The 16226-nt window shown below is 39.2% G+C and overlaps 1 protein-coding gene across 1 annotated transcript in view; it reads left to right on the top strand.

Moving 5' to 3' along the window:
* Positions 1-13184: 13184 nt before the first annotated feature.
* LOC133069931 (zinc finger protein 33B-like) overlaps positions 13185-16226 on the top strand; it is a 61594-nt gene continuing 58552 nt past the window's right edge. Inside the window, exons 1-2 of the mRNA XM_061161368.1 lie at positions 13185-13322; positions 14377-14509. Of these exons, the coding sequence (XP_061017351.1) occupies positions 14495-14509 (15 nt within the window). The 5' untranslated portion in view covers positions 13185-13322; positions 14377-14494. The remainder of the gene's footprint in view (positions 13323-14376; positions 14510-16226) is intronic.

Below are 16226 nucleotides of genomic sequence, written 5' to 3'. Positions count from 1 at the left end.
TGCCTGAAGATGCTCCTCGCGTACGCAGAGCTCAGCATGCCCGACTCGGACCTGGAGCAGCGAGCCCACCATCTCCTGGCGCAGCTGGAGACCCTGGAGCCCACGGAGGCAGAAGGGCATGGTGAGGAGGACTCGGGGTGGGTGAGGAGGAGGGGGGCGAAGAAGAAAGGGCAGGGGCTGGGCCACACAGAGCAGCGCCTCCTGAGGCTGGAGCTAGACCAGGGGCATTGAGGAGGCTCAGATCACTATTCCCCTGGACTGCAGCCTGGGAGGACCTTCTTGTGGTAGATGGCGTTTTGGACTGAGACTTAAGTTATTGGCAGTTGGATGCTTCCTGTCTTTGGGAAACAGATGGAAAAGTAATCTTATTGATTCTTATTGTAGCTCTTCTTGGAGCTACAGTATCTACTTCAGAACAAGCTCTGGATACATCTCCAGATCTGGAGCCAACTATACCTCTAATACCTGCCACATTTCCACAGCCAAAGCATACTCATGCCTTAGCTCTCAAAAAGCTCATAACAGAAAAAAAGCAGCAGCACAGTTTTCAATTCTGTGTCCAGACAAGGTTCTTCAGCACCTCTCCCTCCTTCTTCAGAGCCAGAATCATCACAGAAACCTGTCCTTGTATTTCCTCTACAACTTCAGCCAGTATCCTTACCACTGTCAGTTCAAGAGCTAAGCCAGCCTCAGCCAGAGTGCCGTTCCATTTTTCTTTGTCACCAGCTGTCGCTGGATTGTCATCTTCCTCCAGTTTTACAGACCACAGCAGACCCAGTTCTAGCTAGAGTGAGATAGAACGAAGGTAGCAAGTATCCAAAAGGGTAAAACAGAGAGGACAAATTATCAGTGAGATAGCAACAGCAGACAGCATCCATCAACCCTTGGCTGAGAAAATGAAGGTAACTGAATAGACATCCCTCTGAGTTGAAGTGCAGGTTCCAAAAAGATTGCTGATTTAAGTATCTCTGGCCCCAGAGGAGGGGACTCATGAGAATGGGATCTGTATTGGCCACCGAGCAAGTGGTGGCTGACTGACACTGATGTGTTTCATGAGGTGTGATGATGCTGGTTTGCAAGCGTTAGAAAAATTCAAATGGTTTTAAGCTGCTGCTCTGAGGGGGCACTGTGCCTTCCTAGGTACAGGAGTATCGCTGCAGTGACGCTGACAGCATATGAAGCAAATGGGGAGACCCCAGGAAATAAACAGGACGGAGCATGTCCCTTTTCCCTCCTCCATCCTTGTAGTCTTCCTCAAGCATATACTATTGACAGAGCATGGCAGGATGGACAGAAATGTGGTTATGATGGGATAAAGTAACTGTACAATGGCAAAAGTGGACTGACTCAATGTGGTCATGTGATTAAAGTTAACATAAGTAATATTGAAACAAATTGAGTCCTTGGTGATGCAGTGGTAGAGAATCTACCTGCCAGTGCAGGATGCACAAGGGACACAGGTTCAATCCCTGGATCAGGAAGATCCCCTGAAGCAGGAAAAGGCAGCCCACTCCAGTATTCTTGCCTGGAAAGTTCCATGGACAGAGGAGCCTTGCAGGCTACAGTCCTTGGGGTCACAAAGAATCAGACATGATTGAGTGACTGAGCACACATATCATTTGATAGGATGCAATGAGAAGAACATGGCCAAAATGCATAACTAAGTCTAAGCAGGAGAAACATCAGACAAACCCAAATTGAGGAATATTGTTCAAAGATTACACTGGCTTATAATCTTCTAATTTTTAAAATTTTTATTTATTTCTTGGCTGTGCAAGATCTGCATTGCTGTGCAGGCTTTTCTCTAGTTTTGGAGAGCAGGGGTTACTCTCTAGCTGCAGTGTGTGAGATTCCTATTGTGATTGCGTCTCCTGTTGCAGAGCAGAGGCTCTGTGGTGTGCGGGCTTCAGTGGTTATGGCACATGGGCTCAATGGTTGTGGCGCCTGGGCCCTAGAGCACAGACTCAGTAGTTGCAGTGCACCAGCTTAGTTGCTCCACAGCATGTAGTATCCTCCCGGACCAGAGATTAAACCCACTTCCCCTGCATTGGCAAGCGGATTCTTTACCACTGAGCCACCAGGGAAATCTTTCAGATGTTGCAAGTTAAGAAAAGAAACTGAGAAAGTGTTTCGCTTTGAAAGAGACTAAAGAGATATGAAATCACAGTGTGTGATCCTGGATTGAGTCATTTTGCTCTACAGAAAATTATTTAGAAAATAGGTGAAACTCAATTGGGGTCAAGCAACAGTGCTAGTTTCCTGGTTTTGATGGTTGAAATATAACTGTGTAGAGTATTCTTGTTACTATAGTATTTGGGAATAATAGAGCATCATGTTGGCAACCTACTTTCAATGGTTCAGAGAAAAAAATTTTATTTGTACTATTGCAAATTTTATAAATTTAGACTTATTTCCAAAGAATAAAAGTTTGTACTTAATAAATAAATCATACAGTTTTACTGCTTTAATTTAGCTGATAATGTTAAGCTATAAATTAAAACACAGACTGAGTTGAAAATTAAACTGGTTCTGAGAACCTTACCCAGAGAAAGCCCATGCATTCAGAGCTCAGAGGACTGCTGTTGACTATGTACTCAGGCCTCTCGTGTCTCTTCCCCACACATGGGTCTCTGAGCCACATTCCCTGAAACAATAAAGGAAGCTGGGATTGGCAACCATAAACGGTGCTCATGTTTACTTGTGAGCTGATGATCCTGGTCTCTGGAGTTCCGTTCCTGGGCTGGAACTGCCATAGTATTAAGAGGAAGAGGGGCTGTGGCAGTCTTACAAGGGAGAGGGAGTGACTGAGTTCAGAGTGTCCATGGGAGGAGGAGAATTCAGGAGCCTCCTATATTGCCATCTGGAACAGACCTTAGCATGGACATTTTAACAATATTAGTTTTTCTGATTTGTGTTTTCTCCAACTTCTTTTAACATCTTTTTTCCATTATACAGGTCTTTCACTTCCTTGCTTAATTCTTAAGTTTACTATTGTATTGATGATATTGTAAGTGGGGTAGTTTTCTTTATTTTTTTCAGATATTTCATTATTAGTATATAGAAATACAGCTGATTTCTGTATATTGATTTTTATGTCTTGCATCTTTGCTGAATTTGTTTCATTCTCACTGTTGTTTGGTTGATTCTTTGGAATTTCTTACATGTAAGTTCATATTATCAGCAAATAATGACAATTTCTTTGTTTCCATTTTGGATGCCTTTTATTTATTTTATTCTTTTGGTCTTACCCAATTGCTCGTTAGGATTTCCATTACTATGTTGAATAAGAGTGCTGAGCAGTCACCCTTGGCCTGTTCCTGATCAGAGAGGAAAAACTTTCAGTTTTTCACCAATGAGTTTGATGATGGCTTCCTTGGTGGCTCAGATGGTAAAGAATCCATCTGCAATGTGGGAGACCTGGATTTGATCCCTGGGTTGGGAAGATCCCCTGGAGGAGGGCATGGCAACCCATTTAGTATTCTTCCCTGAAGAATCCCCATGGACAGAGGAGCCTGGTGGGCTACAGCCCATAGGGTCACAAAGAGTCGGACACAACTGAGCAGCTAAGCATAGCACGTGGGCTTGTTGTATTTGTCCCCTATATTGTGAGGCACATTCCTTCAGTATCCAATTTGTTTAAGTTTTGTTGCTGTTTTTAGATGAAAGACAAGATTTTTATTCATGTACTTACAGGAGTGTTCACAGAAAAATGTGATTCAAAGAAGCAGTTAGAATCTGGGGCATAAATACCATATTAATGGGGGAAAGAAGAGGAGACCACTTATGAGAAAACAATGAGTTCAGGAAAGAGAAATATGGGCCGGTCGAAGGTTAGATGTGAGACATGATAGTTTTCTGATGTCTGTTTAGACAGTTTCTTATGCTGGTGCTAACTTTTTTTTTTTGGCTTTGCTGGATCTTCACACATGGGCTTTAGTAGTTGTGGCACACCGGCTTAGTTGCTCTGAGGTGTGTGGAATTGTCCCACACTAGGGATTGAACCCATTTCCCCTTCATTGGCAGGTGGATTCTTAACCACTGGACCACCAGGGAAGTCCAGTGTGCCAACATCTTGTTTTCTGTCAGAGGAGCCAATCTTCCCTGGTAATTTCTCCCAGAGGGAAGCATTTAAGATGGATGAATTTAGGCAGATAAGAGAATCTTAAAAAAAAAGTAAAAACAAAAACTTTTCACACTGATATATTCTTTATCCCTTCACTTCTAAAAAACACTGCTCTCTGGAAGGGAAGTTCTAGGCAGACCTGGGTAGACCCCTTGACATTGCAGAGTTTGTTTGTGGGTTAGAATGGGCCTCAGGGATGTATTTCTCCAGGTTTTAGTCAAATCTGATAGTTCAGCACACGCTTCTTGGCTCGTTGTGGTGGTGTATCATCTGATAAAATTTCTAAAGCACAGAGTTGACATTTTTTATCTTTTCAAATCCTCTGTTTCTCTTCTCCAACACCACACAAACCTTCTGGATTATGGTAGTTCCTGACATCTTATTCATATTCTTTTTAATCATGAAAAGATATTATATTTTATGAAATTTTTTTCTGCATCTATTGAGATAATCTTGTGATATTTATCTTTCATTCTATTAGTATGGTGTCTCACTTTGATTGATTTATGGTTTGTTGAACCATTCTTGCATCTCAGGGGTGAGTACTAATTGGTCATAGTATAATCTTTTTGTGTTGTGATTTGGTTTGCTAATGTTCTGTTGGGAGTTTTTGCATCTGTATTCATCAAGAATATTATTCCATCCTTTTCTTTTTTGTAGTGTCCATATCTAGCTGTGGTATCAGGGTATCTTGGTATTTAATAACACTAGCCTCATAGGATGAGTTTGGAAGTTTTCTGTCCCCTTCAATTTTGGGGAAGAGTTTGAGAAGAATTGGCTTTAACTCTTCTTTAAATGTTTGGTAGAATTCACCTATGAAACCATTTGGTCCTGGGGTTATCTGTGTAGAGAGGGTTTTGATTCTGATTCACTTTACTTACTTGTTATTGATCTTTTCAGATTTTCTGTTTCTTCACGATTCAGTCTTGGTAGGTTTTAGGTGTCTAGAACTTTATCCATTTCTTCTAGGTTTTCCAATAAATTCATATATAATTGTTCATAGTAGTCTCTTATGATTCTATGTATTCCTGTAGTGTCAGTTATTTCATTTTTTATTTCATTTATATGAGTCCTCTCTCTTTTTCTTAGTCTAACTAAAGATTCATCAATTTTGTGGTGTTTTTTTTTTAAACCTAGACTTTTGAAATCTAAGATTTGTTGATTTTCTTCTGTTATTTCCTTTCTTCTGCTAACTTTGGGCTTAGTTTCTTCCTCTTCCTTTTAGTTCCTTAATATGTAAAGTTAGGTGGTTTGCTTGAGCGCTTTTTAAATTCTTAATATATGCATTTATTGCTGTAAAATTCCCTCTCAAAACTAGTTTTACGGAATCTCAGAGGTTTTGTTTGTTGTGTTTCCATTTCATTTGTTTCAATATATTTTTTAATTTCCTTCCTGTTGAATGGAATGTCCTATAAATATGTTAAGTCCCTTTGGCCCAATGTATGGTTCAAGTCCAACTTTTCTTTTTTTTCTGTCTAGATGATCTAGCCTTGTTGAAAATAGGCTATTTTCAGCAATAGACTATATTAGAAGTCCCCTACTATTCTTGCATTGTTATATATTTCTCCCTTTAGATCTATTAGTATTTGCTTAATATGTTTAGGTGTTCTGATATTGGGTGAATATATATTTACAATTGTTTATTCATCATGAATTGACCCCTTTATCATTATATAGTGACATTCTTTGTCTTGTTACCATTTTTGGCATACAGTCTATTCTCTTTGATAAAGTATAGCTATCCCTGCTTTCTTCTGATGTCAGCCTGCATAGGATTTGCCTTTCTATTCCTTCACTTAGAGACTGTAGGTCCTTAAAGCTGATATGAGTCTTTTGTAGACTGCATATAACTTGAGCCTTGTTTTTCTTATCAATCCAGCCACTCAGCCTTTTGATCGGTGAAATCAATTCATGTACTAGTCAAGCTTATTTTGTATCTCCACATACTCTTTTCCCCTCTATTCTTGCCTTCCTTTGTAAATTTGTGATTTTTTTGTGGTGGTATCCTGTTTTTCGTTTCTTCTTTTCTTTTGTGAATTTATTCTAGGTTTTTTACATTGTGGTTAATGTGAGGTTTACATGAGACATCTCAGCTAATAAAGTCCACTTAAAGCTGGTAGTAACCTAACTTTGATAGCCTACAAAAGCTTCATACTTTTACTCCCTCTTTTACATTTTTGATATCACTTTTTACCTCTCTATTATATATTCATTAGCACATAATAACTATAATTATTTTAATACTCTTTTCCTTTAGCCATTATACTTTAGGTAAGTAGCTTAACATACCATTTATTATAGAATTAGAGTTTTCTAAGTCTGATTGTATATTTATTTTCACCAATGTGTTGTATACTTTATGTTTTCATGTTTCTCATTAGTGTCTTTTCATTTCAGCTTGAAGAACTTCTTTCATCATTTCTTCAAGGCATGTTGAGTGATAATGAAACCCCTCAGCTTTTGTTTGTCTGGGAAAGTATTTTTCCTTCATATGTGAATGATAACTTCGCAGACATATTTTTTCTTTCAGTCTTCGGAATATGACATTTCATTCTCTCCTGGTCTATAGAATTTCCACTGAGAAATTTGTTGTTGTTGTTCAGTTGCTCAGTCGTGTCCAGCTCTTTGTGACCCCATGGACCACAGCACGCCAGGTTTCCCTGTCCTTCACCATCTCCCAGACAAACAAAAAAAAATTTTTCCCTCATTATATTTTGTAGTTTCTGTAAAGATTTTCATATTTTCATGCTATAATTTGTTGTACTGAAACTGTTAGGCGGTGTTTCGGAGAGTTCTAAAGAGCCTGGTCCTTTATAATTCAGCACAGAAAAGAATTCAGCAAGAGGAAAAGTGAGAGATAAGTGATTTATTAGAATAAGTCACTTGTGAGGCTTAGAAGCAGGTGGGCGAGGGGGTGTTGTACCCCGAGAACTTACTAAGATACAGTTTTATAATCAATGAAAAAGTGGAAATGGGGAAATGACCACTTTCTTCCTCATTCTTGATTAGATGTCCTGTTTCCATCATCAGCTCTTCCGCCAGATTAAGCAGGGCAGTATTTTTGTCCTGACATTGTCAAGCCAGGATCATCATCAGTTCAATCCAGTCACTCAGTCATGTCCAACTCTTTGTGACCCAATGGACTGTAGCACGCGAGGCTTCCCTGTCCATTACCAACACCCAGAGCTTGCTCTAACTCATGTCCATTGAGTTGGTGATGCCATCCAACCATCTCATCCTCTGTCATCCCCTTCTCCTCCTGCCCTCAATATTTACCAGCATCAGGGTCTTTTCCAATGAGTCAGTTCTTCACATCAGGTGGCCAAAGTATTGGAGCTTCAGCTTCAGCATCAGTCCTTCCAATGAATATTCAGTACTGATTTCCTTTAGGATGGACTGGTTGGATCTCCTTGCTGTCCAAGGCACTCTCAAGTGTCTTCTCCAACACCACAGTTCTAAAGCATCAATTCTTCAGTGTTCAACTTTCTTTATGGTCCAACTCTCACATCCACACATGACTACTGGAAAAACCATAGCTTTGACTAGACAGACCTTTGTTTGCAAAGTAATGTCTCTGCTTTTTAATATGCTGTTTAGGTTTGTCATAGCTTTTATTCCAAGGAGCAAGCATGTTTTAATTTCATGACTGCAGTCACTGTCCGCAGTAATTTTGGAGCTCAAGAAAATAAAGTCTGTCACTGTTTCCATTGTTTCCCCATCTACTTCCATGAAGTGATGGGACTGGATGCCATGATCTTAGGTTTTGAATGTTGAATTTTAAGCCAGTTTTTACACTCTCCTCTTTCACCTTCATCAAGAGGTTCTTCAGTTCCTCTTCACTTTCTGCCATAAGTGTGGTATCATCTGCATATCTGAGGTTATTGATATTTCTCCCAGCAATCTTGATTCCAGCTTGTGCTTTATCCAGTCTGGCACTTTGCATGATGTACTGTGATGTACTCTGCATATAAGTTCAATAAGTAAGGTGACAATAGACAACCTTGACCAGTTTGGAACCAGTCCATTGTTCCATGTCCGGTTCTAATTGTTGCTTCTTGACCTGCATACAGATTTCTCAGGAGGCCAGTAAGGTGGTCTGGTCTGGCATTCCCATCTCTTTAAGAATTTTCCACAGTTTGTTGTCACACAATCAAAGGCTTTAGCATAGTCAATGAAGCAGAAGTAGATGTTTTTTTGGAATTCTCTTGCTATTTCTATAATCCATCGGATATTGGCAATTTGATCTCTGGTTCCTCTGCCTTTTCTGAATCCAACTTGAACATCTGGAAGTTCTCAGTTCATGTACTTTTGAAGCCTGGCTTGGAGAATTTTGAGCATTACTTTGCTAGCATGTGAGATGCGTGCAATTGAGCAGTAGTTTGAACATTCTTTGGCATTGCCGTACTTTGGGATTGTGATCAAAACTGACCTTTTCCAGCCCTGTGGCTGTTGCTGAGTTTTCCAAATTTGCTGGCATATTGACTGCAGCACTTTAACAGCATCATCTTGTAGAATTTGAAATAGCTCAACTGGAATTGCATCACCTCCACTAGCTTTGTTCGTGTGATGCTTCCTAAGGCCCACTTGGCTTCACATTCCAGGATGTCTGGCTCTAGGTGAGTGACCACACCGTGTTAATTATCTGGGTCAGTAAGATCTTTTCGTATAGTTCTTCTGTGTATTCTTGCCACCTCTTCTTAATATCTTCTGCTTCTGTTAGGTTCATACCATTTCTGTCCTTTATTGTTTCCATCTTTGCATGAAATATTCTCTTTGTATCTCTAATTTTCTTGAAGAGATCTCTAGTCTTTTGCATTCTGTTGATTTCCTCTTTCTTTGCATTGTTCACTTAGGAAGGCTTTCTTATATTTCCTTGCTATTCTTTGGAACTCTGCATTCAGATGGGTATATATTTCGTTTTCTCCTTTGCCTTTAGCTTCTCTTTTTTTCCTCAGCTATTTGTAAGGCCTCCTCAGACAACCATTTTGCCTTTCTGCATTTCTTCTTTTGGGGATGGTTTTGATCACCACCTCCTGTACAATGTTATGATCTTCTGTCCATAGTTCTTCAGGTCATGGCACTGTGGAAAAATTATTTCAGGTCTCAGTACAATAAGGATCTTTACTTTGAAATGTCACCTTTCCATAAATTACTGTTTTGTGTGTGTGCAGAAAGCATGTCCTGGGGGTCATTAACTTAGTGCACTGGGCAGCATGTGGGTCTCACACCACCATTGTTTTATTATTTTGGAGCATGTCTCATGTTGTGCTGCATGGTTTATTAGCAGGCACACAAGCGTGCTTGGTTTTGTGGTTAAAGAAGCCTGCTTTCTAAGTGATCATTAACTTACAGGGGTCTACTGTATTTTTTTTCTACTTACAATCCCCTATTGGTGTTAACTATTTAATCACCTACTTTGTTTCTTTATTCTGTCCCTATGGATACCTTTAAAATAATTTAATTTTCTGAAATTTGTTGTATTGAATTTGTATCAAATTTCTAAAACTTTTATTTTGGATACTTTCATTTGAATATTCTGTGTACATGATTATTTTGCTCTTTTACTCTAAGAACTGTGGGGAAAATGCCAAATAAAGTTGCAGATAATATGCATCCTTATCTTTGTTTGACTTTTCAGTTGAACACTTAACCATATTTCACCATTAAGCATACTATTTGTTACATGTATTTGTAAAAATACTTTTTAGAAAAAACAAACATATAAGCATGAAGAATACGTAGTGGCTGCCAGAAGTTTAGAGTGGTGAGAGGTTTTTATTTCAAAAGGGTAGTATGAAGTACTACCTTTGGGGTAGTAGAAGAAGTAGAAGAAGACCCCCTTTGGGGGTCTGCAGTTCTGTATTTTGAGTACAGTGGTGGTTACACAAATCTATGCACTTGTCAAAACTCATAAAAGTGGACAAAATGAACTTTTGTGTGTGTGTGTGTATACATATAAAGTAAAAATTTATGTCTCAGTAAATGATATCTTGCATGTTTTTACTTAAACGTTTGCATTTCTTTCCATTCTAATCAACTTTTTCAAATGTGTTTATTTGAATTTTTTCTTTTTATTACACTACTACTCAGTTCTATAGCCCATTTTAAGTTTTTTTCCTTTTGTTGCTTTAAAGATCTTATTAATTCTTCTTTTCTTTCAAATAGTAAAAATATAATTTCTTGGTTATTTGCTTTTAACGTCTTTTAAAAACTAGAGCTGAGTTGTTTGCTATTTTTTATTATAAAATGTTTCACATTAAATGTGTGGGTTATTTGATGTCACAACTTTTCATCTCTATTTTCCTTTACTAACTTAGTGGTTTACTTTATAAGCATTTCAGACCTTGAATCCATATGAACCTATATCAAATGTGATCTTTGTTGGGAATGACTTGCTGTTTGGAATATTCCTTTCCTTCCCTGGTTATTTTGAGATGCTACATTTATTATACTACGTTTAAAAAATCATGGTTATTGTATTACCATGGAGCAGATGCCAAACTATTTTAAATAACTGAGCAATATTATACATATTGAGATTTCTCTTAGACAATTTTCTCCTTTTTGAAATGCTTTCTGGCTGTTTGTTGTTCAGTTGCTAGGTCATGTCTAACTCTTTGTGACCCATGGACTAGAGCATGACCGATTCCTCTGTCCTTCACTGTCTCCCAGAATTTGCTCAAATTCATGTCCATTGAGTTGGTGATGCTGTGTAACCACTTCATCCTCTGCCACTCTCTTCTCCTTTTGCTTCAGTCTTCCCAACATCAGGCTCTTTTCCAGTGAGTCGGCTCTTTGCATCAGGTGGCCAATGTATTGGAGCTTCAGCATTAATCCTTTCAATGAATATTTAGGGTTGATTTCCTTTAGGATTAACTGGTTTGATCTCCTTGCTGTCCAAGGAACTCAAGAATCTTCTCCAGCACCAGAGTTCAAAAGCATCAATTCTTTGGTGCTCAGCCTTCTTTACGGTCTACCTCTCACATCCGTGTATGATTACTGGAAAAACCATTGTTTTGACTATATGGACCGTGGTCAGCAAAGTGATGTCTGTTTTTAATATGGTGTCTAGGTTTGTCATAGCTGTCCTTCCAAGGAGCAAACGTCTTTTAATGTCATGGCTGCAGTCACCATCTGCAGTGATTTTGGAGCTCAAGAAAATAAAATCTGGCACTGCTTTCATTTTTTCCCCCTCCTATTTGTCATGAAGTGATGGGACCAGACACCATAATCTTATTTTTTTTTTTAATATTGAGTTTTAAGCCAGCTTTTTCACTCTCCTCTTTCACCTTCATCATGAGGCTCTTTAGTTCCTCTTCACTTTCTGGCATTGGAGTGGTATCATCTGCATATCTGAGGTTGTTGATATTTCTCCTGGCAATCTTGATTTCAGCTTGTGTTTCATCCAGCTTGGCATTTCACATGATGTACTCTACGTATAAGTTAAATAAGCAGGGTGACAACATACAGCCTTGATGTACTCCTTTCCCAGTTTTGAACCAGTCTGTTGTTCCATGTCCAGTTCTAACTGTTGCTTCTTGACTGGCATACAAGTTTCTCAGGAGACAGGTAAGGTGGTCTGGTATTCCCATCTCTTGAAGAATTTTCCACAGTTTGTTGTGATCCACATGGTCAAAGACTTTAGCATAGTCAGTGAAACAGAAGTAAATGTTTTTCTGGAATTCCCTTGCTTTCTCTTTGATTCAACGAATGTTGGCAATTTGATCTCTGGTTCTTCTGCCTTTTCTAAACCCAACTTACACATCTGGAAGTTCTTGGTTCACATACTGCTGAAGTCTAGCTTGAAGGATTTTGAGCATAACCTTACTAGCATGTGAAATGAGTACAGTTGTACAGTAATGTGAACATTCTTTGGAACTGCCCTTCTTTAGAATTGGAATGAAAACTGACCTTTTCCAGTCCAGTGGTCACTGCTGAGTTTTCCAAATTTGCTAACATATTGAATGCAGCACTTTAAGAACATCTGGCTGTTTAATTTAGATTTAATTTTATTCCAGATGAAGTTGAGAATGCTTTTGTAATATACACAATACTTTAAAAAATCAAAGAAAAGGAGTAGATGCAAAAATTAGTTGAGATTCTTATTGGAATTTTGTAAAAAATACTGAATCTACCTATGAAAGGATTTATCTCACTTTTTCTGAAGTAATTTTAATGTCACAAATGAAAGAATATATGTATATATGCGTGCTATGTCTCTTCAGTCGCCTCCCACTCTTTGTGACCCTGTGGATTGTAGCCCGCCAGGTTCTTCCGTCCGTGGGATTCTCCAGGCGAGAATACTGGAGTGGGTTGCCAGGCTCTTCTCTAAGATGATTTATACATAGAAGAAGACTGTTTTCTTTTGGATTGTGTCCACTTAATTTATCTACAATTTTCATTTATTGCTTTCATGATTTTAACTTGCTTTCTTGTCTGCCACCCCCAATCTCCGTCAGCTTTCCCTGATAATATAACTCTTTTATTGTATTAATGGGAACTATTTCCTAGTATTTATTTATTTCATTTGACTGTGCTGGGTCGCCAGATTCTCGATCTTCCTTTTGGCAGCTGTATCTTCAGTTGTGGCATGTGAACTCAGTTAGTGGCGTGTGGGATCCAGCTCCCTGACCAGGGATTGAACCAGGCTCCCTGTGTTGGAAGTGTGTAATCTTAACCACTGAACCAGCAAGTAAGTCCCCATTTCCCAGTATTAAAAAAAAAAAGTGAAACTGACGTACAGTTTTCCTTTACTTGACTGTATGTAAATCTGCATTCTTGGCTGCACAGAGAACTCGGCTGTAATCCATAACTTTGGAAAAAGTCCCTGACCGGCTCTAGCTGCTTAAATGACCTCAGGTCCAAATCTTCCACTGCCAGGTGTGCTGGACTCTCAGCTAATCCCAACCCGCTGGTCGGCGAGACTAAAGGGAAACCTAGTCCTGGTGGTCAGCGTAGACTGTCTGGCCCTGCGTGTGGGCCATCTGCGCATGCCTAGTTCCACCTTTTCCCTCCATGCATTTCCGCCTCTGCTTCTGTTTTCCTCCAGCCCTGCCTGGGAAGCGGTTCCGGGGCTGCTGAGTCTATGCACTCTTCTGGGGCCAGTGCCCCTCGGAGACGAGTGAGAGGCGAGTGAGCTCAGGATGGCTGGCTGAGGACTGAAGGGGTTCTGTGTAGTTTAGGGAGTAGGAGGGAAAAGGTCAGTACCCGTGGTGGGGAGGAGCTCCGTAGGCCGCTGGGACAGCGAGAAGGGGGCGTCTCCATTAAAAAGAGTGGGTCGAAGTCCCTGACAGACTAGCCCGAGCCCTGAGTTGGCGCCGCTGCGCGAGAGGCCGTTTCCGAGGGCTCAGGAGGAGGGGCTTAATATGCATACAAGAGGCGGGGCAGCGGGCGGCCCGGAGCGGGGCGGGGCTGCGCGGCGAGCGCTTGCTGGGGAGGGGCGAGCGGTGCGGGGCGTGGGGCCTTAGAGGAGCCACCAGTCGGGGCTGATCGGTTAGCTTTGTACACACTCTCCGTTCCTTTGGTTCCCCATTTATCCTTTTTGGATTCCAGACTGCTCTCCAGTCATGTCCATTACTTCTTGTTTGTGTATGTTGTTTCTCTCTTCTGCTTCCCTTAGCATTCAGGAAAGATAGTCAAGAATTATCTGGATTTTTGTCTCTTTGGATAAATTTCTTTCTCTTTGTTTCTGAAGATTCGTGCTTTGTTCAGATCAGTTAGTGGCGAAGACTAAAAGATCTGACTCATAAGCCAGTACTGTTTACACTTTTCCATACAACTAAAAGCAAGTGTTTTATAGAAGAGTCTTCTGTGAAATGGCAACAACGATAAAACATGGGTCTTTCCTTAAAGCACTGCTTTTTATAGCTTTCTGTGGAGTCACTAAGCAAAGGTTTAGTAACGTTAGTTGGGAAGTTAAACAGCCTAGTCCTGAGTTTCTTTTTCTTTCTTCTTTAGTCCTAAGTATTCTTTTTTTAACAGTTTTGGTGTAATTAATATTCCTTCATTGTGTGTATTTTTATTTGTTTTAATCAATATTATAATTTAAAAAATTTTGTGAACACCAAGGGAGATTTAAACTGTTATAAAATATCCGTAGGCAGTAAATACTTAACTCTGAAAAAATTTATATCCAAGAGCTACATGGTAATAGTAGAGTTGTATTAGGTAGGTGGTCATCAACAATATATATCCCTGTCTTTGAAGGTCAAAGGGGCGTTAACATTTTTTTCCTTATCTATTGGTGTGTTTAGCTTTATAGGAAAGGAGAATTCAGGAGCTGCCACACAGGCCGGATCTTTCATGACTCCAGTCCTCTTCTAACCCAGTATATCTTCAGAGTTGTCTACATTTTTCCAAGACCAGCTGAAAATGAGTAAATCCCAGGTGAGTTTGTTCATTCATTCCTTTGTTTAACTGTGGACTTTGTGAGATTTTAAGAATCCATACATTAAGATGGGAAATCAGTAATAGATAAAAAATGAACTTCATGGAAAATATAAAGATAGCAAATCAAGAGCAGAATCAAGTTGGCTTATATATACTGATCATTTATATAACACAGTTTCTAAATTAACCTGCAAATAGGTTTCTGATGTTTCTGATAACCATGGCAGAAAGGGAGACACTGTATTTTGGATACAAAAAGATTCCTTTGAAGACGCAACAGAGTCTTACTGGAAGATACCCTTTTTGCTCTTAACCTAGGGACACGTAGTAAGTAATTTCCAGGGACAGCCCTGAAATGAGTGCCTCAAACCATTCCTTACTGAGCGTAAAAGGGTTGAAGAGATGGTTCAAATAATGAATTTTATGATAGTCGTACTTATTTTTAGAGTATGTTTAGAGGAATAAATGGCCTGCATGCCTGTTACAAAGCTATTTTATCTTAGCCAAGCTGTGTGTAGAAGTCCTGAAACAGATGGTTCAAAGTTAAATTCTCTGGTAAATGTTTCTGAGTTCTTCAGTCAGATTTCATCCCATAGCATTCTGTCTTGGTTCTTCTCCACTTTAGAATCTATTCAGGTAAAAGTCACCAGTGACTTAATTGTAGTTGTCTTCCTTGAACAATGCTGCATTACTGACTGCTCTCTCCTGGAAGGTCTCCTTTGTTCACTTCTGAAACCACTCTTCTGATGGCTTTTTCTTGGGGTACTCCTCATTGTGCCCCAGAGTTTAGTTCTGAATTTAGTTCCAGCTTCTGTTAGACTTCTCATTTTACCCCCACATTGGAAAAATACGGAGATAGTTGAACAATACTATATATTGTTTGGGGTGCTTTTTAAAAATACATAAACTATTTTAATGTATCTGTGATACAGTTTTCTGGTTCACTAATAATTTGAAATCTATTGATATGTAGTTTTATTCCTTTTAATGCCATATTTTTCCATTCTCAATATTCTATTGGTAGGTATTTAGGTACCTACCTAAATTTAGGTAGTTTTGATTTTTTAGTAATATAAACTGTGCTACTATGAACATCCTTGTCACTCTCTGCACAAATACAGGTGTGTCTCAGACTCTAGAGCAGTGCTTCTCAAAGTGAGGTTCTTTGGCTGGAAGCAGCAGTATCACCCGGAAACTTGTGTGAAATTGCAGATGCTCATACCCTATCTCAAACCTGCTGGCGAAGAAATGGAGGGGTAGGCTCAGTAGTCTGTTTTAACAGGGTATTCATATGATGCAGATAGTTGCTAAGTTTAAGAATCACTGTTCTAGGGTTCTGTGATTAATAGGTTTGAGTTATAAGACATGAAAATCAAGATTATTTTCCCTCCCGTCTTTCCAGATATAAAAATTTCTTCCTCCGTAATAGGTGAAAAACTTTAATTTTGTGACTGATGATTGTGGTTGTGCAGCTTTCATAAGTGTATGGCTTTTCAGGTTTTGCACTGAGTTTTGTATGCATTCCCTATGTATGTTAAATGGTAATCTTTTGTTATAACTGTTACTAATTATCTTTTCTCAGTATGCTTTTTGTCTTTTCATTTAATAGTATATTTTCTGAAACTTTTATATTGTAATACAATCCTTTTGTGCTTTCTGTTTTTTATTCTTGTCTTCCTTACCCCAGGGGCCTAATGAAATTTTTTATTTTGTC

This window comes from Dama dama, chromosome 15 (assembly GCF_033118175.1).
Source record: "Dama dama isolate Ldn47 chromosome 15, ASM3311817v1, whole genome shotgun sequence".
In the NCBI taxonomy this organism is placed as follows: domain Eukaryota; kingdom Metazoa; phylum Chordata; class Mammalia; order Artiodactyla; family Cervidae; genus Dama; species Dama dama.
The sequence above is the reverse complement of the archived record's forward strand: the minus strand, read 5'-3'. Positions and strand labels throughout refer to the sequence as shown.